This window comes from Sminthopsis crassicaudata, chromosome 5 (genome assembly GCF_048593235.1).
Source record: "Sminthopsis crassicaudata isolate SCR6 chromosome 5, ASM4859323v1, whole genome shotgun sequence".
NCBI classification, from domain to species: Eukaryota; Metazoa; Chordata; class Mammalia; order Dasyuromorphia; family Dasyuridae; genus Sminthopsis; species Sminthopsis crassicaudata.
Window position 1 is genome coordinate 68,391,291 of NC_133621.1, and position 25,788 is coordinate 68,417,078.

The 25,788-nt window shown below is 36.1% G+C and overlaps 1 protein-coding gene across 5 annotated transcripts in view; it reads right to left on the reverse strand.

The window, feature by feature from the left end:
• Positions 1–25,788, reverse strand: part of NRP1 (neuropilin 1) — a 173,993-nt gene that overhangs the window by 38,313 nt on the left and 109,892 nt on the right. For all 5 annotated transcript variants that reach the window (XM_074267075.1, XM_074267074.1, XM_074267073.1 and 2 more), the window contains exons 7-9: positions 14,883–15,038; positions 10,503–10,647; positions 2,121–2,452 (exon numbers count right to left, since the gene is read on the reverse strand). In XM_074267075.1, coding sequence (XP_074123176.1) covers positions 2,121–2,452; positions 10,503–10,647; positions 14,883–15,038 — 633 coding nt within the window. The remainder of the gene's footprint in view (positions 1–2,120; positions 2,453–10,502; positions 10,648–14,882; positions 15,039–25,788) is intronic.

The following is a 25,788-nucleotide window of genomic DNA, read 5'->3' on the forward strand; positions in this document are numbered from 1 at the left end:
AGAGATACAGAGAGAGACACACAGAGACACATAGAAAGACAGGTAGAGACAGAACAGAGAAAGACACAGAGAGACAGAAACAGAGAGAGAGGAGAGGAGAGAGAAAGACACACACACATACATATGCAGAGATAGACAGAGAGAGAGAGAGAGAGAGAGAGAGAGAGAGAGAGAGAGAGAGAGAGAGACAGAGAGAGAGAGAGAGACAGAGAGAGAGAGACAGAGAGAGAGACAGAGAGAGAGAGACAGAGAGAGAGACAGAGAGAGAGACAGAGACAGAGAGACAGAGAGAGAGACAGAGAGAGACAGAGATAGATAAAGACAGACAGAGAGACAGAGAGAGAGAGAGACAGAGAGAGAGAGGGAGAGAGAGAGAGAGACAGAGAGAGAGAGAGACAGAGAGAGAGAGAGAGAGAGAGAGAGAGAGAGAGAGAGAGAGAGAGAGAGAGAAGAGAGAGACAGAGAGAGAGAGACAGAGAGAGAGAGAGAGAGAGAGAGAGAGAGAGAGAGAGACAGAGGAGAGAGAGAGAGAGAGAGAGAGAGACAGAGAGAGAGAGAGGAGAGAGAGAGAGAGATGAGAGAGAGGAGAGAGAGAGAGAGAGAGAGAGAGAGAGAGAAGGGAAAATACACACAGAGAGACAGAAAGACAAAAGAGAGAAAGAGAGAAAAGAGAGAGAGGAACACACACAAAGAGACAGAGGAGAGGAGACACACACACAAAGAAGAGAGAGAGACAGAGAAAGAAAAAGAGAGAGAGAGACATCAGAAGAAAAACAGAAAGACACACAGAGGGACAGAGAGGCAGATATAGAGAAAGCGACAAGGAGAGAGAGACAGAAATACAGATAAAGACAGAGACAGAAACAGAGACCTGTGTCTCTGTTAACAAAGATAACAATAACAAAGATATTTTACAACTTAAGGATCAGTTTGAGAAGGGGGTAAGAGAGTTTTAGAAAGTATAAGCCCTGCTTAGATGGCCTGATGTATTAACTAGTCCCACATGGGAGTCATGGCTTGTCTCCACAGAGTCAACACATCTGGAATGAGTGGGAGTTGGAAGCATTGCAGAGTTTATGTTTCCTGCCTCCAGCAACTTTGGCCTGCATCACTTTATCAAACCATATTCCCACACTCATTCAGAGTTAGTGTGATGATAATGTTCCTTACAATGATCCATGATCTCTCCTTCTCTAGGGAATAAGTCCCAGGCAAACCTCAGGGTACACATTGGGGTGGGAGAGCGTTGTTGGGGGGAGGTGGAGAACTTTCTTCATTTTAAGGGACAAGATGTAGACTGCTTACTCTTGTGCTGATTTAAAAGGGGCACTACGTGGGAAGAATACCACTGCATATAATCACGCAATTGATCCTGTAAACTCAATTCTTGAGATTATCTGTTTTGTGGATTGACTGTGGAAAAATAAATCTTTCTGGAAGGAAGGAGGGGCAGCAGTGTGGAAAGAGCCCTCTATATCTTTGTGCTTTCAATGGTTTAAAAACCTTATTTTGAGAAAGAGCCCATTGGCTTCATTGAGCTGCCGAAGGGATCCAGGACACAATTGAGAGAAGATCTGAGTTCTGGTCACATCTGTGTACCCTGGTTAAATAAGATGTATGCTCTGGATCTCACTTTTCTCATGTATAAAGTGAAAGGGTTAATTCTAATCATCTTTAAGGTCCCTTGAACCTTTAACACTATGATTTGATCCCAAACTGGTGCTTCTGCCCTTTAGTGCTTTCCTCAATTGTTAATAAATTTAGGATAAATGGTTAGTCACTTTTTCGTGTGTGTGATGAAAACTATGATCGCCTACTCAGAATAATTAAAACAAATTTAAAAGAGGTTATAGGAGATTATAAAATAAATCAATTACATTAAATAAAATGATAAACTATTGATGAAAAAACACGTTTATAGATTGCCACCCCATATTTCTGCTTTATATATATATATATATAAATATACATGTTGTCTCACTCATCAGAATAGGAGTTCCTAGAGACAGGCTCCCTTTTGCTCTTTTTTTTATAACCCCTGATGCCAGCATGGTGCTGATAGGTAGTGAATAAACACTTGTTGATTGAATGGGATATTATTCCAAAGCCCAGCATCTCACCTTAGTCTTCCGTTTGCTTTCATCCATAATCATTTTCCAATCGGAGCCGTTGTTACTGTATCCAATCTTGAATTTTTTCATGAACACCTTGTTATCTCGGTGCTTCCCTCCCTGGATGATGATGCCCTTCACAATTTTCTCTTCACCCAGGTCTATCTGGAGCCACTCATTTGTGTAGGAGTGAGGGGCAGATGGCAGAGCCCATCCTGATCGGCTGGTGACAAGACGGACATTTTCGGGCATCCAGTTTCTGTCTCCTTGATTTGAGGCTGTTATTTGTGAGTCTGAAATAAGTCCAGACACCATCCCCAACATTCCAGAGCAAGGATAATCTGTGGAATAAAAGGGAATAATGAAGCAATGCCAAATGATTTTCTGTATAATTGAAGAAACCTAGGGCGGTAGTCGAAACCTTTATAATGATGACTTCTACATCACAGAGGGCTTAGGAGCTCAGCACCCCCACGATCTGGAAAATCCATGTAAAATCTTTTGGCCCTTCCTTCACATTAGAGAGGAAATCTGGAATTTTTTCTTTTTCTTTTATGGGGTGTTTACAGCACAATACATATATTTTAAGCATTTCTGAGTTTCTAAACCTTTTCTGTGTCATCTGCTGGCTTTTGCATGTTATCCACAGCTTCTGTAAAACTCTCCAAAATTCCCAATTTAATTTTTAAAGCTGATCTGTAACCTTTTGAAACTGAAACCACAATGGGGAAAGTTGAGATGGGGAAGGGGATAAGTAGAGAATGTTTTGCTTCTAACCAAAAACAAAAGCATCTTATGGTTGAGAAATATGACATAAATAGACATCAAATGACTTGCCCAGAAGCACAAGCTGTGACCTTTGTTTGAGATCACATCTGAACTCAGGTATTACTGACTCAAGGTCCTTTACTCTATCCACTGCACCACTTTGTTGCTCTCCTTCCATATTCTATATAGTCCATCCAAATCAATCTACTGCATCCTACTGCTGCTGTGGCTGTTCCTCGTTCTCAAAGAGGGTCAATGACATCAGGAGGGGATGTCTTGACTTGCAAGTAATTGGATTTAAGTGAGCAGAAGTGTACCACTCAGACTCAACAAGCTACCTCCTGTTCCAAAGTATTCACACAGGCCATGTCACACAATTGAAATGTATTTACTCCTAGTATTTTTCTCCCAGATTCTTATCTTCTGTGATACTATAAATTGTCTCTAATTATCTTACTCTCTCAATTTATTATGTATTTATTTATCCATGTATTATCTATATATTATCTGTATTATCCTCCTAATGGCATGTAAGCTTCATAAGGGGAAGGATTGTTTTATTTTCGTCTCTGTTTCTTAATACAAAGTATTTGTTCTAGTAGGTAGGCACTTACATGCTACTTGAATTTTGGTAAAAATTAGAATTCATTGCATTTGATCTAAGGATCAAATGAATTTTGGAGGGGAAGAGATGAGTGTCTGGATGACTGACTCTAATTAGTTTATTGTTTCTGTAGTCGTGTCTGACTCTTTGTGGCCCAATTTGGGGTTTTCTTGGCAGATACTGGAATGGTTTATCATTTCCTTCTCTAGCTTACTTCATAGATTAGGAAACTGAGGCATGGGTTAAGTGACTTGCCCATAGTCACACAGCTAGTGAGTGTCTGAAGCCAATTTTGAATTTGAAAATAAGCCTGACCCCAGGTATTGCCCCTCTAGAAGCCTCAATTCTAACTAGATGCACTTCTTATTCACTCACAATCTTCTTCACAGTCAGCAATCTGCCTCTAGTTCCTGACCACTCTACAGAGATTGCTCCCCTGAAATCAGTTATAAACTTTTTCCTGCCAAATATAGTGGGTTTTTTTCTCCATTTCTATTCTTCTGTGACCTTGCTATCATACTGTGAAATATTACAAAGACAGCTGGGTTGGAGGCAGCGAACCTGAGTCTGAATTTTCATTTACTAGCTATGTGACTCTGGGCTAATTATATATTATATATAATTTTTGTGAGTTTGAATCTAGTTCTGATCCTTACTAGCTCTGTGACCCTGAATAAATCATTTAACCTTGCTTTCCTCAGTTCTCTCATCTGTAAAATGAGCTTGAGAAGAAAATGGCAAACTACTCCAATATCTTTGCCAAGAAAACTCCAAAAGAATCACGAAGGGTTGGACATAGCTGAAATAAATGAACAACAACAAAAATAAAATCTCTCCAAACCTGGAAAATCTTCCTTTCAATATAACTCAAACTTTATCTTTTCTGCTATATTTATTTCCCTTTCCAACTATCAAATTTATTTGAACTCAACCAACATTTCTGAAATACTTAACTCTCCTCCTTCCTCCTTTTCTGTCTATCTCTCTTTCTCTCTCTCTACATGTAACTATATGTGCTAGGTAAACAAAAATGAAATAAGATGCCATCTCTGCTCTCAAGGATCTTCCTCTTTAGAAGGGAGAATTTTTATGACGATGAGAGATAAAATGTGATTCCTTTCTTACAATCAGATTCTGCTCATGTATCAGGCTGAAACCTTTGTAAAATCTTTAGCTCCTGACTTCTTTATTCCTTATATCCATTTTTTTCATTGTCTTGTTTTTTCTTCCTTTAAGTCTCACTCTTTCCATGAAATCTTTTCCAACAACACACTGATTTTTCCCTTCTCTACCTTCAGATTTCATCCAGCTCCATACAATAGTGATTGGAACTTATTTTTTTTACCCAGATTGGTTTATGTATAGATGAGTATTGCCTCCTCAACTAGATTGTAAGCTCCTTAAAGGATCATGTCTTTACACTTCCTAGTGAATCTGCCAGAACCTACTACAATAGTTGACAATGTAGATGCTTAATAAATATTGATTGATTCCTTAACAATTCTCTCAAAATAAGATCTGCTACACAATCTTTTTTTGGTCAAGTCTCTATCTAGGAAAGATACAAGTGACTTCCTGCATCTATAAAATAAATGGTGATAACAGTCCTTATTTTGCTGGCCTCATAAGAATGTTGAGATTAAAAGGGTTATGAAACTTAAAACACTATGCAAATATAAGTTATGATTTTAATAGAACCACAATTCTTTTTATATCAATTTCTTGTTTCCTTAGAAAAGGTAAACTTGTGATTTTTTTTTTCCTAAATGGATTGCATGTACTCAACATGCATCCTGAATAGTCTCCGGTTACCAAAGACAGCCAAGAATTCTTAGATATTATCAGAATTAGTTACAATTAAATTCATGTACAACCAAAGACATCTGTCATTTCCTCAGTTGAAATCTTATTTTAAGATTTAATTTTTTTTTATAATTTAGTAATAAATATTTGTTCCTCGAGGCTAGGATTTGGAACCCCAAGACTAAATCTGATAAAGATTTAAATAAATAAGTGCATATATAAATAAATGAATGAATATATAATAAACCAACATACATTCATCTATAAGTGAACATAAAACATCAGTGTTAAAAATAGAAGTTACATTTTTGGCCAATGTGGTCACACCTGCTTGACTCAAAATCAGACTTCTACAATGGCAATGTTTAGCTGGTAATGGGGATCAGATGTTGCCATTTGGGGAAAAAAATGTAATTAACTTGAATGTTGTAAGGAGAGCAGAGCTTCAACCAGACTTATGCCCTTTCACTAATGCAGTTTCCATGTCCACATAGCTAATGGTGCAGAGCCTCCACTCAGACCACAGATCCATAGCCTATTGCCAAGCTGTTATCTATTTTGTGTGTCTCCTTCCTCTAGTAACTGAGCTGTCTGAAGATATCTCTTTAACAAAACTATATTTTAGTTTTATTATTTAATTTTTGTTTCTAAGTTGTTTGTGAGTATTTGGCTCACTTTTATACTATAACTGCAAGCAAATTTACATTTATAATTCAAGACTGGGTCCCCTATGGACACATACTTGACAATTCAAAGAATCATCCCACAAAGGAATGACTCTCATGTCAAATTCAACCTTGTAAAACATACAGATGATCATTGAGGTTATCATTATAATTTATCATATGACTCTATTCCTATCCCAACTCTGTGAGATAGATATCATTCTAATAGATGAAGAAACTGAAAATGAGAGAGGTTGCAAGATCTTATCGCAAGAACGAGTTGGAAGGTGCGCTAGAGATCCTTGATTTTGATGGGTATGGAAGCTGAGACTTAGAGAGATTATGACAAATTCATTTACAATTATGAAGTTAGTTGAAGGTGAGACATGAATCCAGAACTTCTGATGATTCCAAGACATAGACAGGTGGATAAGAAGGGATGTCTCTATGGCCATTTTTGGGGTGGGAGGGAGAAGAGGTTTCAGACTTGTGACTTCACTGACAAAGGAAATTCTCCATGACAAAATGTACTAATGAAGATCTGGAGCTGTTAAGCAATTTATGGTCTTAGAGAATTGCTAGAGGAAACAGAGGTTAAATGACTTGTCCAGGATTAACAACTATTATAAATCAAAGACAAAATTTGAACCCTGATCTTTCATAGTAGGAGACTGGCTCTCCCTGTACAATATTCCTTGCTGCCCCTTTCTCTCTTTCTGTTCCTCTGTCTTTAATTCTGTCTCTGTATTGTCTGTCTGTCTCTCTTTTAGCATTGTTTAAAGGATAAGTATTTTTGTTAACAAAATATCTTAACAAAAAGAGAATGAGAGATTGTAACATATCCAACTGGACAACACAATTTAATTTTTCTTTTATGATTTTAAAGGTCCTTCAAGATATTATAGAGTCTGAGGAAAAGCATCAGTTAACATAAATGTATAGATGTTTGGGAATGCTGTTTAATAGGAATTTTAGTAAAGAAGTTGTTAGAACTTTTAGTAAATACAACTTCTGATAAAGTTATATCTATGTATGCTCCTATAAAACTAAGTTGTTTTCCTTTAATATCATTCTCCAGAGTTCTATATTTGCCATAAACAAATAAGCAAATAAAAAATCATTAATTGGCAAGTATTAATAAAACTATTTGCCAGGTGTATGTGAAACAACAGCATTAAAAATAGAGGTGGCATTTTCAGCCATTGTGGTTGCACCTGCTTGACTTAAAATCAGACTTTACAATGGCAATGGTTAACTGGTAATGGGGACCAGATGTTGCCATTTAGAGGATTCCCCCCCCACCCCTACCAGTAATTAACTGAAACAGGTGACCCTACTTATAATAATATTTTATAAATTATCATCTACATAGAATGAGAAGAATTTTTCCATGGTGGGAAGTGAGAGGGTTGAAGATCCTTACTTGGGGGTTGAAGAAGTTGAGCCTCAAAAAGATATTACACTATGTTCATGTACATAGAGTTGTAGGGAACAAATTAGATCATGGGAATCTCTATATCTAGTCCATTTCCCTTTCTTCTGTATCTGTGCCAGACTCTCCTTCCTTCCTTCCTTCCTTCCTTCCTTCCTTCCTTCCTTCCTTCCTTCCTTCCTTCCTTCCTTCCTTCCTTCCTTCCTTCCTTCCTTCCTTCCTTCCTTCCTTCTATAAGCAAGTAAAGTTTCCTTTTTAGTTAAGTCTTAACATATTTATTTTATGGAAAATGATTTAGCTGATTATTTTCTTCTATTTATTCTACCAAATTAATAATATCAATATTTTTCTCTTTCAAAAATGTTGGTTTTAAAGGGCACGCATATACACACGTACATATATATATATATATATATATATATACATATATATATATATATATACACACACACACATATGTATATATAACAGGGTGGGAATTTATGGTAATGAGAAACAAAAGCTCTGAAAATATGCATATAAAATGATAAAAGTTTTTCAAACTCTTCAAGTCTTTTGCTTTTAAAAATGAATAGAGTAGGTTATATTTAAGGTCCTTTTCTATTCTGACAGTTTCTGTAGGATATGCGTTTACTTGTGATCAGAGATCCTAAGCAAATTCTTCAAAAAATTTCAACCTCCAGGCCCCAGAAGTCCTGCTCAGGATGGGAAGCAGGGGAAGCTTTCTATGGCCTATAGGTTGGAAAGCATGAGTTTGTTTCATGTGAGGGATGTTTTCTGGGTATATCTTATTCTTCGCCCTCTTCAAAAGGCCCTATGAAGCTATTTCCTCACTCTATCATTCATATTTTTAGAAGAGCCATTATTTAGACTCGTGATCTCCATTGCCCCATCTCACACTCATTTCTCAGGCACTTGCAATAGGACTTCTGGATATTGTTATTTTCTTTTTTTAGGTTAGCTTTGTCAATCTGATGGCTATTCAGTGGGAGATGAGAAACACTAGTTTCTCCTCTAAGGTTACTAATGATACCTTAACTATTAAATACAATTTTTTCCTTAGTCTGGCAACTTAACCCTTCTATAATTTTGACACTGTTTAAAAACCACCATTTTCCTTGATTTCTGTGAAACTGCTCTGTTTTTTTCTTCCTACACTTTCAACCACTCTTCCTCATTCTCTCTTTTAATAAAAAATGTTCCTTAAATTTCTGCCTTGAGCCTTATTTTGCACTCTTTCTAGAATTTATTGATTTCAACTATTCCCTATAAGTTCAACGATCATCTTTATACAAATGATGTCTAAATTTGTGAGATGTGTATTCATGTATTACTCTAATTTTTCTCCTGAGATTCAGTCATTAGCTGTCTACAAGACATCTTTCTGTGGCCCTCTCAAACTCGCTATGTCCAAAACAGAACTTTTCTTCCTGTCTGAATGCAACTATTTGAAATATCAAATATTGTGGACTTGAAGTCAAAGAGACCTGAGATTAAATCTATCCTAAGACACTTATTAGTTGTGTGACTGGATGAGTCATTTTAATCCATCTGGTTCAGTTTCTTTATCGGTAAAATGGGGATAAAAATAGTCCCCACTTTCCAGTGTTGTAAGGATCCTAAGAGTAAAACCTTAAAGCACTATATAAATGCTAAACTATTCCAGAGTTAAAATTGACCTTTAATCTTGCCCCTTACTATTTCCTTTCCCAGGTTTTAAACAATAAATTGCTAAGTTTGTCCCATATCCTTATCAACATGTCCCACATCTTTCTTATTTTCTCTAGTAACAGGGCTTTTACTAACCACTCTGGTCCTTCATCACCTCTCACTTGGAATGTTGTAATATTTTTTTTTTCATTGGTTTCCCTGATTCTAATCTCTTCCTCCTCAAATCCATCACTTAAACAGTTGTAAAATTAACATGACTAAAACACATGTCTGATCATATCACTTTCCTACTCAAAAAAATCTCCATTGGCTTCCTGTTGCCTCCAGCATCAAATATAACTTCTTTAGCTTGTCAGTTAAAATCCTACACAATCTGGCTCTCATCTATTCTTCCAAATATACATCCTAAGTACTCTGGGCTGTTGGTCTCTAGCCTTTGATATATTACATCTCATCTCTCACCTCCATGCCACTAGATGGGCTGTGACTCCCCCCCTGGAATGTACTCCCACCTTCATGTACTCCTTAGAATCCCTGGCTTCTTTCAAAGCTTAAAGAAGTTGTCTCCTCCTACTTCAAGTTTTTTCTTTGTCCAGCTAGTTCATCCATCTCTTCCTCAAATTATGTGACATTTTTCTGTTTTATTTTCTCTCACTAGAAGAGAAAATAGGTTTTTTGAAATAAGGGTTTTTTTTTTCTGAATTTATGACCTCATCACCTAACTCAGTGGCTTATATATAGAAAATACAGGGGCAGCTGATGTCACAATGCCAAAGGGCCTGGAATCAGGAAGATCTGAATTAAAATCTGTGATGTTTGAGGTAGCCTCAGATATTTAATAGTTGGGCAAGTCACTTAATCTCTGTTTGCCTTAGTTCCCTCATCTGTAAAATGGGGCTTATAATATCACCTACATATCTATTTGTAAGAATCAAATATTTGCATAGGGCTTAGAACAGTACCTGGATCATGATAGGTACTATATAAATCCTTATTTCCTTCCCTTTCTCCCTCATTACTAAAAATATGTTAGTTGAAGTATAATTGGAAAAATATCACTATTATTTAGGTGGGGACATATTAATTTGTTGATTTCTTTTGAGGAAATTAACTGAAATATTATAAAGTTTCATGTGTAGAAACTAAGTTTAATCTCTAAAAATCTCTGCCTTAATAGACTTTGCAAAGTTAAATCACATAGACATAGTATTTAATTGGAAACTACCAATGTACTCCCCTGGAAAACTTAATTATCTAGATGAAATCCCCCCAGACAGTAGCAGAAGAGTTAGCATAATATGATCTTCAGAAGAAACAACTCAAATAAATTTATGATATGTATAAACTTAACATTTAAAAACTGTATGACATAAATGTAAAACAAATATAGATGTACTTTCTCCTCCAAATCCAAATTTCCCCAAATGGAAACCCAGATTTGAACTTACCTGTTATCTTGCAGCCATAAACCTCAAATCTCATCGATATCCCAGTTTCCCAAGTTACTGGCTTGATTCGAACAAAACGTGTTATAAAGGGCTTGGGGAAAACGCCATATACAATATCTGTAGGGTTGGTGTTCCCCTGGAAGATCTATGTAAGGAAAGAGAAGCATCCTTTAAGTATGTTATGCCTCAGGGGGAGAGAGAGAGAGAGAGAGAGAGAGAGAGAGAGAGAGAGAGAGAGAGAGAGAGAGAGAGAGAGAGAGAGAGAGAGAGAGAGAAAGAGAGAGACAGAGAGAAAGAGACAGAGAGACAGACAGAGAGAGAGAGAGAGAGAGAGAGAGAGAAAGAGAGAGAGAGAGAGAGATTTTTCAGAAAGTCATTTACAATCCTAGCATTTTTTTTTCAGCAAAGAATGCTGTAATTTCAACAACTTGCCATGTGTTTTCTGGAAAAGCTCAGAAATAACCTGTGTCTAACCCACTATATTATGTTAATCATCTGCTTGCCTTTCAATGGGTCTGGAGGAAGCTGAGCCTAGAGAAAGACAAGCATTGTTACAAAAATAACTTTTGGTAAAGGATAGATAATATTATTTTTAAATAGTGATACTATTAACTTTACCTTAAGTGCTTTCAGAACACTATAGGATTTCTCCATGGGAATTCTCCCTATTTTATTTTCCCAGAGAAACAAAGAGAAGCTTTCCTTCTGTCCACTAGCAATAGGTAAAGGCATCACAGGGTTCACAATTTAGTGGAACATCTAGCCTTATTTATTGCACTAAAGCAAACTGGCAGCATAATGCATTGTAGAGAGTGATTAATTTAGAGTCACAAGATCAACATTTTATTCTATATATTACAAGAAGCTTCAAATGGATATGCAAACTAAATATTAAAGGTTATATCTGAAAACAATTAGAAAAGAATGGAGAAAGATACTCTGAATTTCTGTGGCTAGGTGGAAAATTCTTAACTAAAAAAATAAATTCTTAAATAAAGAGGAAAGTAGAATAGACAAATTTGCTTATAGGAAACTGAAAAGGTTTTGAATAAACAAAATCAATATGACTGGAATGAGAAAAGAAGCAGCTAATTGGGAAAGTTTTCATAAAAATTATCTTAGATAAATCTCTGATTTTTTAAAGAGATAAACAGGGAATTAATACAGATATATAAGAACAAAATCTATTCCCAAAGGTCAGTGGTTCAAAGAATACAAACAGGCAGTTTTTAAAAGAAAAAATGTTAAAATATATGAAAAAAAATTCAGAATCAGAATCAGATAATATGGGAATGGCAAATTAAAGCAACTGAATTTTCTTCTCATCCCCATAGATTGACAAAAATGACAAAATTAACATTGAAAAAAATATTGGAGGAGGAGCAGATATGTTGGTCCACTGGTATACAATTTTTGGAGCTGTGTACTAGCACAATTATTCTGGAAAGCATTGGATTTTAAAAGTCATTAAATTGTATACATTTTTTGACTCAGTGCCATAAAAGTATTTATAGCAGCATTTTTTGAAGTAGCAAAGAATTAGAAGGAAAATGAGTGCTCCACAATTGGGGAATGAGAGAAGAAATTATGACATAGAAATGTAATATTATATTACCATGTTTACTGTGTGCCTAGTCCTATGTTTCAATCCCCCCTGCTATATTATGCAGCTGTAGCTGTGTCCCTGAGTAGCAGTACCATCAACCAATATAGAAATAGGGATCATTTTTCAGCTTTCCTCATATAACTGTGCAGGCAGACTGTAGTTTCCCAAGACCTCTCTCTCTCTTCCTGGGTCTAAGGGCATCAGGCTGAAAGCATGAATTTTCATTAGGATCATTTCTCTCTTTAGTCTCTTAGTTTTAAGGGCTGCTGCATTAATCAAAGATAGTTGAAAGTTTAAGAATATGTTATTCAGATCCTTCTCAGGAGGCAATTTAATATAAAACTTTATTATAGCCCATGAGAGCCTTTCTGTCTTACTTCCAAGACATCACTGAGAAGCTATCTATGAATGAGCCTTTTTTGTGTGACAAGGAGTTATGGATAGTCTTGGCTTAAAAGATCTGAATGGAGCATCAGTAATAATCACTACACATACAGGGGCAAGCTATTTGCTCTAAGTGATTTTAAGAGTGTGGACTTAGGGCTGGAATGGATCTTAGAGGTTATCAAATCCAACCTTTTCATTTTAGAGATAAGAAAACTGAACTCCAGAATGGCTAAATCACTTGCCCTAGATCACAAAGGATTCAAGTAATCTCAGAAAATCTGGGTTCAAATACTAACTCCAAATCCAGTTCTCTTCCTATACATCAGAAACAAATGAGTCAATGAGAAGGTTTACAATAAAGTTCATTGTCTCCCTTCAATTGGTTTCAGTAAAATTGGGGCTCTTTGGTTCATTCACAAGGACAACAAATAGACATAAAAAGGAGCAACTAAAACTTGGTTATGGCAATGGATCATGCCCAAATCTATGTGAAGCTAAGTGAGGAAGAGAAGGAAGGTGAGACAAGAGAGGAATGTTATCAGAAGTGCCCCCGCCCCAAAAGAAAGGTAATAAAGAAGAAATAGACAATAAATTTGGAGTTGGTATGTCTCAGCAACATGCTTCATCAATATGACTACTTTGCTATCTCTAAAATCCTCACCAAAATGGTCCTGGTACCATGTGAGCACCAATTCAAATATACCCAAAAAGCCAAGTCTATTTTATTTTGGGATAGAAGACAGTCAGGAAGGGGAAGGAAAGAATGAGAATTTCCAAAGATCTTGCTATGGGTTAGACATCATATTAAGCTCTGGAATTATAAACACAAATTAAAACAATGATAATTTTAAAAATAAAATTAATTAATTTAATTAATTTTAAAAAAGACATCTTGAGTCAAATGTGGTTAGAATTATGTTTTAAAGACACAGCTCAGGACCACAGGTATGGTTTTTAGCCTCTGGTTTTTGTCTTTTCTTTGCATGTCTTCTTCACTAGCTGTATCTTTTTGTTTTGTGTTGCAGCTTATAAAAAAAGGCTTTCTAACCAAGGATATACCATTAAATCAGGATATTCTGAATTCATCATCCCTGGACTTTCTTATATCAGAGAAATTGTTTCTTTCTTCTCTTCCTCACTGGTAACATAGAAAGAAAGGGCTGTGTAAGACTGACAAGAAGAATGATTGCATAAGAGCTATATACAGTCCTGCTGTTTGCATAACATCCCTCTAAGAATAATTTTGCTAATGATACTTCAGAAGGGGCATAAAAAAGCTCTTTTCCTGCTACACATTGAAGCAGATGTGAAGATTGCCCAGTCCACTGGAGTTTGAAAGAGAAACAAAACCAAGATATTCGCTTTGGGTAGCTGGATGGAACAATAGTTAAGAGTGCTAGATTTGCAATCATGAAGTCCTTAGTTCAAATCCTTCCCTAGAAAATTAACTATGTGACTCTGAACCTTGGTTCTCTTATCTGTTAAAGAAGTATAGTAAAAGCTTTTATAGTACAGGATTGTTCTGATGATTAGATGATTTAGCATTTAAAGTGCTTAAAGCACCATATAAATTCTATTTATTATTATTATGCCCATTCCTTACATATTCATGATTTCACAATAGTTAGATTTGAGTTTCAGTATTTCTTTACTTCTGGTGATTTATTCTGCCCCCAAGGAGAAGTTCTTAATTCTTGGCAATCGATAAGTATGAGTTCCCAGAAATCTTTGGATTAGTAAATCAAGGCAAGCATAATTTCAAGTAAGCTGTTTACCCTAGAACATTTCCCAAGTCCAAATGAATTAGAGCAGAGGGCCCAAGAGACCTGGTGAGATCCTGCCTCCATGGTTGGAAGCACTAAAGGGACAGCATGTAAATTCTGCATGGACTGCATGAATGAGCTTCATTTCTCTTAGTTCTCATGAGAAGCAGTCAAAAACTATAAACTGGCTTGCAAGATGCACTGGCTAGATTAAAAAAAAAGTTTTCTTAAAAGTTGTTTAGTTATAGAGAAGAGGAATCATAAAAAGGAATGAAGGAAAATGGGAAATAATATGCCTCTCAAGGTTCCAAGAAAACATTATTTATCTCATATACAGTCATGTCTCAGTGGGACATTTAAAGTGACTCAAGTGTGATACCTAATCTAGCTAGTATTGACTTTTCTTGGAAGACTGAATAATTTTCATTTTGTTTCTGAAACTAGGAAAGTGAGACACATTGGCCCAGTTTAAATTTGTAACTGTAACTTTCCAAATTTCCAAATCAATTAAAAGAATAAACTAGGTCTTAGAAAAAAGAAACTAGATGCAAATTGACCATTTAATTAAAATAAAACAAAACAAAACAAAAACAAATTAGCTAAAGGGATGGAAGCCAAACTTACAATTGGTTTGTTTCCTTCTTTAATGGTGATCCAGTCTTCACCATTGGAACTAATATCCACTCGGTAAGTTTTGACATAATACTCTTTCTTGGTTTCTTTTGAAATGGCTCCCTGTGTCCCAATGGCAGAGACGAAGCGGAGAAGGCCTAGGTCAACCTGTGGCAGAAACAAAGCATAGGCTATTTCAGCATTTTGTGGACAATACATAGTAATTCATAAGGATATGAACTCAAAATCACATTAAACATTCCTTTCCATTCATAAAATCACAGGTTCCAAGATGGAAAAGAGATAATCATTGTAAAGTATTTAGCACAGTGCCTGGCATATACAATATACAAATATTATTTATTATTATTATTCACCTTCACTTTCACCTTCATTTTACAGAGGAGACACAAATATATTAATAGACTTAACTAAGGTCACATAGTTTAGTAAGTGACAAACAGAATCTACTCATTAAATTTTTTTTTAAATTTTCAATTATTCACCCAATAATTATTCATTTATTCACTCATTCGTTTGTTTGGGTTTTTTTGCTGAGGCAATTGGGGTTAAATGACTTGCCCAGGGTCACATAGCTGGGAAGTGTTACAATAATCATTTATTAAACACCCGTGTGCTAGGTTCTGTGCTAGTCACTAAAAATACAAAGGCAAAATAAAGCAGTCCTTGCTCTTGAGAAGTTGAGTTGTGGAGACAACGAATATAAAGTTAATGGGGAGCAGGAAGTGGGGGTACCAGGGCATCATCTATTATTAGGGGGAATTTATCCTAGCTAAAATTATACCTTCTCCAGGAAGTCTTTCCCACCCTCCATTAAGTCTAGTACCTTTCCTCTGTTCATTATTTCCAATTTATCCTGTATAAATCTTGTTTGTACATAGATGCTTGCATATAGACTGTATGCTCCATGAAATCAGGAACTGTATTTTATATCCCCATCACTTAGCACAGTGCCTGGCACACAGTAGGTATTTAGTAAATTTTTACCCACTGACTGACAATAATAATCCTTGCCCCACTGGACTTGTAAGACTTCTTCAAATTCTTCCTGAGGTATGGATGGCTACAGTTTTTTAAAAAATCTTTCCTTTTGGGGGTAGAACCAAGATGGCAGAAGAAAGGCAGGGACTTGCCTGAGCAACTTTAAATATCACCTCAGTAATAACTTCAAATAAATTCTAGAGTGGCAGAACCCACAAAAGGACGGGGTGAAACAATTTTCTAAGACAACATAGAAGGTCGACAGGAAAGGTCTGGGTGAGAGAGGAACAGAGTCCAGCCTAAGCTGCACCAGTGTTAACTATGTTAGCCCTTGTGGGTGACTGAATCAGCAGTGGCAGTTTCTGGAGCGCTCAGCTGTACCCCTGAGTTCAGGACTCTGCTGCATTGTCCATGCTTGCATCAGGATTTCTGTCACAGTCCCAAGATGAGGAGGAGCACTAGCATGTCAGAGCTTGTGGCTCCAAGGGAGTAGGGACCCAGGCAGAAAAGAGTTCTTGTAGATGTTCACGGACCAGAGCACAGGAGAGAAGTAAACACATCTCTCCCTAGATTCTACCACCTTGAAAAGCCCCAAACTTGCAGGTTCCTAGAATTCTCTCTTAAAACCGTTCCTCTTTTTATATTTCTGCATGTGTCACAGCAGCTGGGCAGAGGCAGATGATTTTGGCCAGGGACAAGGGGAAGAGAAACCTTCGGTCAGTTCTACAAACAGTCATACATGATTTCTAGTGCATAGGAGACAATGGAACTGAATGCTTTATAAATACATCATGAATGCTTTCCAAATATAATTACATTCTCTGAGTGTCTCAAAGTACATTTCAGACATGACTTTATTATAATTCACTTTACAAATGAGAAAACTAAAAAAGAGTGGCTCAGTGCTTGCCCTATGTCATACCTTGGACCTTGGTTTGATTGAAATGGAGTAGAGACTTTATCTGACCCAATTTCATTCTCATTCACTAGGCAGCATTTTGCTTCCTTTCAAAAGTTAAGGTGCCAGATAAAGAAGTAGCAAGAACTTAGAAGGGATGATAAAATAGAGGTGTACATTTATATTTGGGAGTGAGGTGGAGGACCAAAAAAAGCAAAGCTTTTGGAGCTTCTTCCCATTTCTTCCACCTTTTTCTCTTCCATCTTATGTAAAGGATCAACTCTGGCATCAGGGTATAAGAACTGTTCTACAAATGTTCTATAAATTTTATTTAATTTCATTCCTTACAACAACTCTGGGAGGTAAGTGCTATTATCTCCATTGTTTTAGTTAAAGAAAGGGAGGCAGAGATTAGTTAGATTGTCACAGGGTTGTGAAGTTAGAATTCATGATTCTAAGTCCAGTGCTCTGTCCCTTGCTCCACTTGGTTATCTTATTTTAGAGTAAACCAGGGAGAAGTTCAGCTTTTCTTTCTTCTAAGTAATAAATCTGCTTTTTTTATTTTAAATGCTTTCCATTTATTTCCATGCTCAATCGTTTGCAGAAACTTTAAAGAAATGAAATCCAGATTTCTGGTAAATATTTTTATAGAGCAAAAGACCTTAATTAAATATCAAAATCAGTTACAGTTTATAGAATATTACAACAATACATTTACTATTGAGGAAAAACTAGAATGCCATTTTCCTTAGAAAGGGACTTCTCTGAATCTTGGTCTCTAGCTATGATAGCGTAACATTCCAATTCACAGGATTTCAGTTAAGCCCTTCAGGTCCTTTAGGCCAGGAGACCTTAACTTGGGGTCCATGAACTTGTTAGTAAAAATATTTTGATAATTATGGTCTACATAATTGGTTTCCTTTACAATCCTATATATGCACTTAAAAATATTATTCTCCAAGAGGATTCTGGGAAGATGGTACAATAAGATAGGAAATTACCTGGCTCTCCCAAATTCATCACAAATAATTTAAAATGTTTCAAAGTGAACATTAGAGTGGCAGAAATAATTGAAAGTTGGGGTAAAGCAATTGTCCAGCTCAAGACCTTCTTGGGTGGTGGTCTGACCTCTTTGAAATGCAGTTACCACTAAATCAACAAACAATAAGTCCTGGGGGCATTTGTGCGGGGCTACAGCCTCAGCTTCAGGAACTTGTGTTCCTTGACAAAGTGGGGATCAGAGGAATGAGCTGAAATTTGCAGCCAAGGGAGGGACTAGAGAATAAAAGTTTTTGTGTTGACAATGTTGCTGGGCGCCCTGGTCATGGCTTAGGGGTACAAAAGAGCACCAGAGTCAGACCACCAGATAGAACTCAGAAAAAAAACAGCACAAAAAAACCCTGAAGCTTGAGATATTATCCTCCATCCTTTGCAACTAGAATCAGGGTCTTAGACAAACTTAACAGCCAAGAAGTAAGCCACTAGAAAACAAAACAAAAAAACCACCAAAAACTAGTGAGCAAAAGAGAAAGAACCAGACTATACATATCTAGGAAATAAGAGGGTAAAGGAGGTACTCTTCGCAAGGTGAGCAGTGTAGGAGAGTAAAAGGAGAGGACAAGGGAGGAATTCTTTGATGGATTGAGATTAGAGACATGGTGGCTAAAAGAAGTAAGTTAGACATCTGAGGAGGTGTAGGGTAAAAAGTAAGGGGGAAGATGAAAAGTAAGGAAAAATAGAATAGAAGAGAATGTATAACTAGTAATTATAATTTTGAATGTGGATGAATGAACTCATCCATGAAATGGAAATGGATAATAGGATGAATTAAAAACCAGAATCTAGCAATATGTTGTTTATAAGAAGAACATTTAACGATGAGAGATACACATAGAGTAAAAATAAAGGATTGGGATAGAATTTATGATGCTTAAACTGGGACAAAAAAAAAAGCAGGGGTTGCAATCATGATCTCAAAATTAAAACTGAATTAAATTTAATTAAAAGAGATAAACAAGGAAATTATCTATACCAAAGGTTATAGCATCCAAATTTATAAAGGAAAAGCTAAATGAATTATAGGTGGGAAAAGATAGCAAAACTATAATAATGGGGGACTTCAACCTTCCCCTCTCAGAACTAGGTATTTTTTAAAAAATATTATTCTGGGAAGGGTTCCATAGACTTCATCAGATTGCTAAATGAGTTTATGACACAAATAAAGGTTCAGGATGCCTTCTGTAGTCTGTGAATTTTGGAGATATTTCCATTTTATGCAGTGCTTTGGCAATGAAGAATGACTGATGTCTTTAAGCTTTACCTTTTTCCTGGAGGTCCTTGAAATAGTTTTAAAAACTTACAAGCTCTATCCTAAAATGAATTATTTGTTATTCGGGGCATAGTGACTTCTATTTCAATATCCATGTCTCACATAAGTCATTTTGAAGTTATATAGTATAAGAATTTCTTTTCATTGAGAAAGGATGGATCTCACTTTCAATGGGACACACTATCTTTTATCTCATTCTAAAGATTTTAAAGGTGTAAAACTTCTGGTTCCTACATTTGCTCCTATTTTAAGAGAAAAAAAGTGAGCAACTTTAGCACACAACTTATCTTTTAGGAATCTAACAACAATAAGTTTTAGAGTCTAGACTGAATGAAAGGGAAAGAATGGGAAGGAAAAATAGTTATTTACTGTAGCAAGCAACAAACATTAATTCATTCAATGAATATTTATTAAGGGCCAAGTTAGGAGCAAAGTAGTTGCTGAGTGCTGAAAGTTAGAAATTGTAGGAGAGGAATGAATGTGGTCCTTTGTGTATTTAAGGATAATTTTCTATAAAATACAATTCCTGCAAGAAAGTTTAATTCTCCATCTTTCCCTTGTCCCTTCTCCCACAAATCCTCTCCCTCACACCAAACCCCAGGTCCTCCCCCCCCAAAAAAAAGGTCAAACAATTGTCTACTGGGAAAGTACCAGACACTAGAAACCTAGTTATTTTAGAAGAAGGAATACTTGGTTCTTGGTTTCCAATAGATATCAAGAGACCAAAATATTTAGTTTCTGTAAGCACAGGCCAACATTAATACTTCCAAAGGACATTATATGTATATTTTAGGTCAGCAACAACAAGAAGAAATAAGCCGTCAAAAAGTATAATTGACAACTCCTCTTCAAACTTTCAATCAATCATGGTGTATTATAAGGCTGGGTTTACCAACCAGCTACACAGCTTCTATTTTCCACTTTGGGTGCTTGGAATTTAACTTAATTATCATTTTAATTTTACTGTTACTATATTTAAAATATATTGGTCAACTTGCCATTTGGGGGAAGGGGTGGGAGGAAGGAGGGGAAAAGTTGGAACAAAAGGTTTTGCAATTGTCAATGCTGGAAAATTACCCATGCATATACCTTGCAAATTAAAAGCTATAATAAAAAATAATTTTTACTGTTATTGGGCTCAGGAAAGGACAGCTTTATTGAGTGATTTGGAAGGAACCTTCGACTGTTGTATTAACTATTTGCTAGTGAGTAGAGCATCGCCAACTGCACAGGATGGCAAAATTTCTAAGTAGCCATCCCATGGAAATTTTTTCCAAATGTTATATCTGTGGTTTATGAATTCTTTATAGTAGAGAAAAGAGACATTTTCATAAGTGTTGTATCATTGATAAACATTTTGAAAAACCTTTTTACCTTCAAAAGAGTTTATGCCTGAGTTTTTTAAAAAATAAATTCTTATTGCTATTCTGTGTTTTATTGGTATCATAACTTAAAGTTTTCTATGTATTCTTCCTTCTTCCCATCACAGAGAGCTATCCCATGAAAGAAAGAATACATTTTAAAAGGAAAAAATTGAAAAGAAGAATAGAAACAAGTCAACAAAACAACCAATTAAATGAAAAAATCTGGTAATGTATGCAATGTTTCACACATATATTTTCCCACTTCTACACTAGAGTGGGAGGATGTTTCTTTACATATCTCTTCATTAGGTCATGTTCTTTTTAAGTTTTATCCATGAATAACAGTGATAAGATGCATCCATTCTTTCTTATAGCTCCAATTCTTGTCTATTAATAATAGTATTTATATAGAACTCTAAAGCTTGCAAAACACTTTAGATATGCTATCTCATTTAATCTAATATTTAAGTATCCAAAAACCTAGTTTGATGTGGCATTCTTGGCCGAGGTAGCTTTGGAAAACTCTCTTGGTTAAGTACAAACTGGGTCAGGATTTATTGAGCTGGAAAAGCTTCCAATGCTAGGTTGGCAAAGGATTGGAGAGCTTTTGTCTTGAGGACTATCCCTTGCTACTTTCAGAGGAGGTTGCTAGTTGAATATTGGTCATTAAATGAAAAAAAAAAAGATAAATGGCATATATTATTAGTTAAGGAAATGCATAGCTCAAACTAGAAATCTTTTGAAATATTGAAAAAAGTATGGTAATAAGTATCACAAAGAACACAATTTTCACCATCATTATATTAGTTTACAGATTGTTAAATACCTATCTTGTCTGACTGTCTTTATGCCACAATAACCAGTATTTAAATTAGTCATTTTGACTCAACTATTCATCAGTTAATCAATTGCTTAACTGTTTACTTATGATGAAGTGAGCTGGTTGCTTGTATTAAACACACCTTCCTAGACCTTATACTCGTGGAAGTCCAATCTTAAAAAGGAAGATCATCGGCACATTGTGTGGGATAGCAGCTGGAAAGGGTAAAGGGACAGTCCAGGAAAGTTTTAAAGATTGCCCTATATTCATCCTTCCTTTCAGACAATGATAGAAATTGAGCAACCCATCTTATCTAAACCCAATTAGTCTTTCTTTAGTTACAATTTCCTCATTATAAAGGAATAGCATCATTTTACAGCTGCCTTGTTTTTAATTTTTAAAAATGGTGGTGATTTCACATTTGAGTCTGATGTCCTTCTGTTTTGGATTAAGCCTTATAGTAGGGCACATAGTGATGAGAGGAGGGAGATGCGGAACTGAACATCAAATGCATTCACTAAAATTATTGGATGTTTCACTTTTGTGCGTGTGACAAACATAAACATCTGGTACTTATCTGATGGTATGTAAACTATTTTTCTGAAGTTTATCAAACTCCTATTCAGTTCTGCTGGCCACTCATTGAGTGAGCTTATATTATGAACACTGCTGACCAGGCAAGGTGCATGGTTCCCAATACCAGCATTGAATGGTAATTTGGAAGATGGAATCTTTGTCAGTGTCCTATCATCACCGTGATTAACAGTTATCGAATAGTCCTTAGTGGACAGTATACAAAAAATGGGGAAATCCCAAGCATCTCATTTTGGGTGTGGGAGAAACATTGTCCTATTAAAAGAAAACAGCTGTTCTTGCTTACTTTTATCAGGCTACTTGTAGCAATTCCAGAGAAGGCACTGTGCTCTACCATTACTCTGGGTTGTCTGAAACCCACTGATTTGCTTTTTGTTGTAAGATGCCTTTTCATATACAATAAAAGTGTACTTTATTGCTATGGCATTGTCTTAGTAATGACAGGAAATGCATTCCCAAGATAAAGAGAAACAAGGAAAGGCACATGCATTTTACTTGGAATCACTTTGGGACAAAGAAACACATTTAGCATTGTATAGTAAATCATATAGCAAATCTTTGCAAACTGGTGGTTAAACACCAGCATGCAGCCTGTGAGCCGTGAAATGAATATCATTGCCTCCTATAATAATACATAACTAGCTATTGGTCATGTCAGAATGGAGAAAGCCTTATTTCCAAAATGAAAATCTGTCTTGCTCAATAAAATACTGCCCATTGAGCTTCCATTGGCAAGGGAGCAGTTACCAGTTTTTAACACCCCTGCTGCAGGTCTATCCCACAAGCCTGAGAAAATAAAGGACAAAGAACTGGGGGCTGATTAAAAACAGGAAGTGTGTGTGTGTGTGTGTGTGTGTGTGTGTGTGTGTGTGTGTGTGTGTGTGTAGGATTTTTTAGAGAATCTCTTGTGACTCAAAAGACTGCTTAATTCATCACTTGACACCATAGCCCAAAGTAAATATTTTTAGGCAATTGTCTCATTTCCTTAGATAAACCACATGTTTTCTGATAAAGACTTAACCTTTGAGATTTTGGCTATTCTGGGATCTCATAACTCTAATTCACAGCATCTGAGCTTTGTGTTGTTATGGTGGTGGTTGTTTTCTTGAGCAGCATCTACTTTTAATACTGACAGTCTTGGACCATGACCCACTCCCACCTTAAGTTTTAGTGACCATGATGCACTTTCTCTTTAAATATTTCACCAACCTGCTACTATACTGATCTGATGAATTGTCCTTTCTTAACTTTGTTGTCAGGAAGGCCATTCTGATTTCCTTGGAATATAATAATGAACCCTGGCAGTTGTTCCCATTTACTTCTCACTCCTAGCATGGAAATGAGGGATTTTGATAGTAGTGCAGAATAAGAATGCTATGTGATCCTAGCAAATCAAATAACCTTTCTGTGCCTGAGTTGCTCAATTTATAAAATAATAAGGATGGACTCAGTAGTCCTTGAGGTCCCTTTTAGTTTCTAATACACGATGTTAAACATATCTTTGTTTTTAAAGTCTGGGTCATTGAAAAGCAAAATCATCAAAGGCAAGAAAAATATAATGTCAAACCTCATTGAGTGTCTTATGATCTTAACTCCGTGGGCTGGACATTTTGCCCTAGTTAGACAAACACAAACCTTTTCTGGCATGGAACAAATCATTGATTGCAAGAAAGTCTTGGCTGATTTTGAGCCAATCCGAAGTGACTAAACAGATAAATTTTTCTACAGAGAGGTCTGAAATGACAATTTTGAATAACATTTGGACACTAATATGAGAACATGGTGGATTTATGGGGACAAAAAGCCTTGTTGACTGCCTCTGTGCTAAACTCAAAGAGAGATAGTAAAGAAAATAAAGTCCCCTTAAGAGAAGACCCCTTGTCTTTCTGACAGTTAAAAGGACATAATGCTTGTGTGGGCCGGGCTACATCTGGATTCATGGCACATTCTCTCACTTTTATGGTAATTTTTTTTGCATAAATCAGAAGCGACTAATTAAAAAAGAAATATTTAATTCTGACATGTTCTTTGAACTGGTGTTCCATCTGGTTCTGTTTGAATAGTAAAATCTGCTGTAGTTGTTAAAATTGGCAAGCAGTACATTGGCAAAAAGAAACAAAAGAGACTCAGGGCAGCAGGTTAATACACTAGCATTTCAACTTGAGACATTTCCAGAATTCAGCTACCCAAATCACTCCAATATGGAAGCCATAAAGATCAAATGTGAAAGAAAAGAATGTTGTTCCTGGGGTAGAGACATACTACCACTGGTCCCCATTAGTTCAGTGTGTTATTTACAGCAGTGAGCTTTGAAAGGACTTTGGTCTGAAGGCAGTGTACGGGGGACAGCAACAACAACCTGAAATATGCTCAGTATATTTCATGGAGTGCATTCAAGGCAAATACAATAATGAAAAGAGAACTCAAATATTCAATTCACTCTTCTACCTGAAGGGGTTCCCTCCACTCCACCCCCTTCCATATTTCTGGGAGGAATGTAATTATAGTCAGAAAAATCAGACAAATGCTCTATTCTAATTCATCTCTTACTTAATAAACCTATAAAACCTGAATAGCAAGATACAATAAATTCTGATAACAAAATGGGAGAAAATGTAATAGTATTGGGGTTTCTATGGACTCCAGGATCTAAGTAATCAGCAGCAGAGGCAATTTGAAACCTCTGTGCAGCATTGAACAGAAAGACTGATTAAATCCCTGTGCTTTAGAAAAGATTGTTTTACATCTTCAAGAAGTATAACTACTCGTAAAATATTTTTCCCTTTAACATGAAATCTTTTGCTTCAATACTATATTAACTTGCAGATGGCTATACCTAGGGCATGCATAATATTCTGGCCAAAAAGGGGACATCTGAATGGTCTTTTTTCTGACTCAGATATTGAGAAGCCTTCACTGAGCATTAAATGATTCAGGAACTTAATACTTTTAATTAACATTTTTTGAATACTTATTTGCAATCTACATTTAATTTTAAACCTAAGCTTAATCCTCTCATCTGGAAAGAGGACAAGTATTCTGAACAGACCGAATATAACCCCTGCAAGCTTGATTAAGAATTTGTTTAACTGAAAAAAAAAAAAAAAAAACAACTCCATAGAAGCAATTACCAAATTGCTGTGTCTCTAAGAGAAGAAAATAATTATACTATGGTTTAAAAAAATTAACAAGCTTCAGATACATATAAATGTGAAGCAAGCCTTCAAAGTCTCCCAGTCAAATGCTTTATGTGAAAGTCCTGGCTTGTTTCTTCCTAGATAATGGCCTAGTTCTATTACTCTGGGTCCAATCCTAACAAGAGCCTTCTTTTATGCATAACCCCTATTAAAGGCAAAGAGAGTTCTGCACTCAGAACTAAAGGGAAAAACAACACACCAAAAGTGGCCAATTATAGGTAAGTAGGTCTTGTAAACATCACAGGGACATATGGAACAGACACAGCTGCTTACTGAGATATGGTTTTAAGCATCCAGGCGAGCAAAGCCAGTCAGATTCACTGAAGCAGTTTGTGTATATGAATCTTTGGCTTTTGTTACTTGGCTTTGTCCAAAGCAAAGGAAGTAGCAACAAATAAGAGAAGTGATCATTCATTCATTCATTCATTTATGAAATATGTATTGAGTACCTGTTCTTTGCAAGGCATTGTGAGAAAGATAATACAATTAAATAAACTATGATCCTTGCTCAGAACAACCCTTATTAAGGGATGTGACATACTAGAAACACTGGATTTCATGTCGGGGTCTAGGTTTGCATCCTGGCTCTGCAGCTCACCACATAGGTGACCATGGTGGGCAAATCACTTAACTGCCCTCATCTATGAAATGAGTGAGGGACTAGATGGTATCTTACATCCCTTCAAGCTTGCAATCTATGATCCTATGATTTTT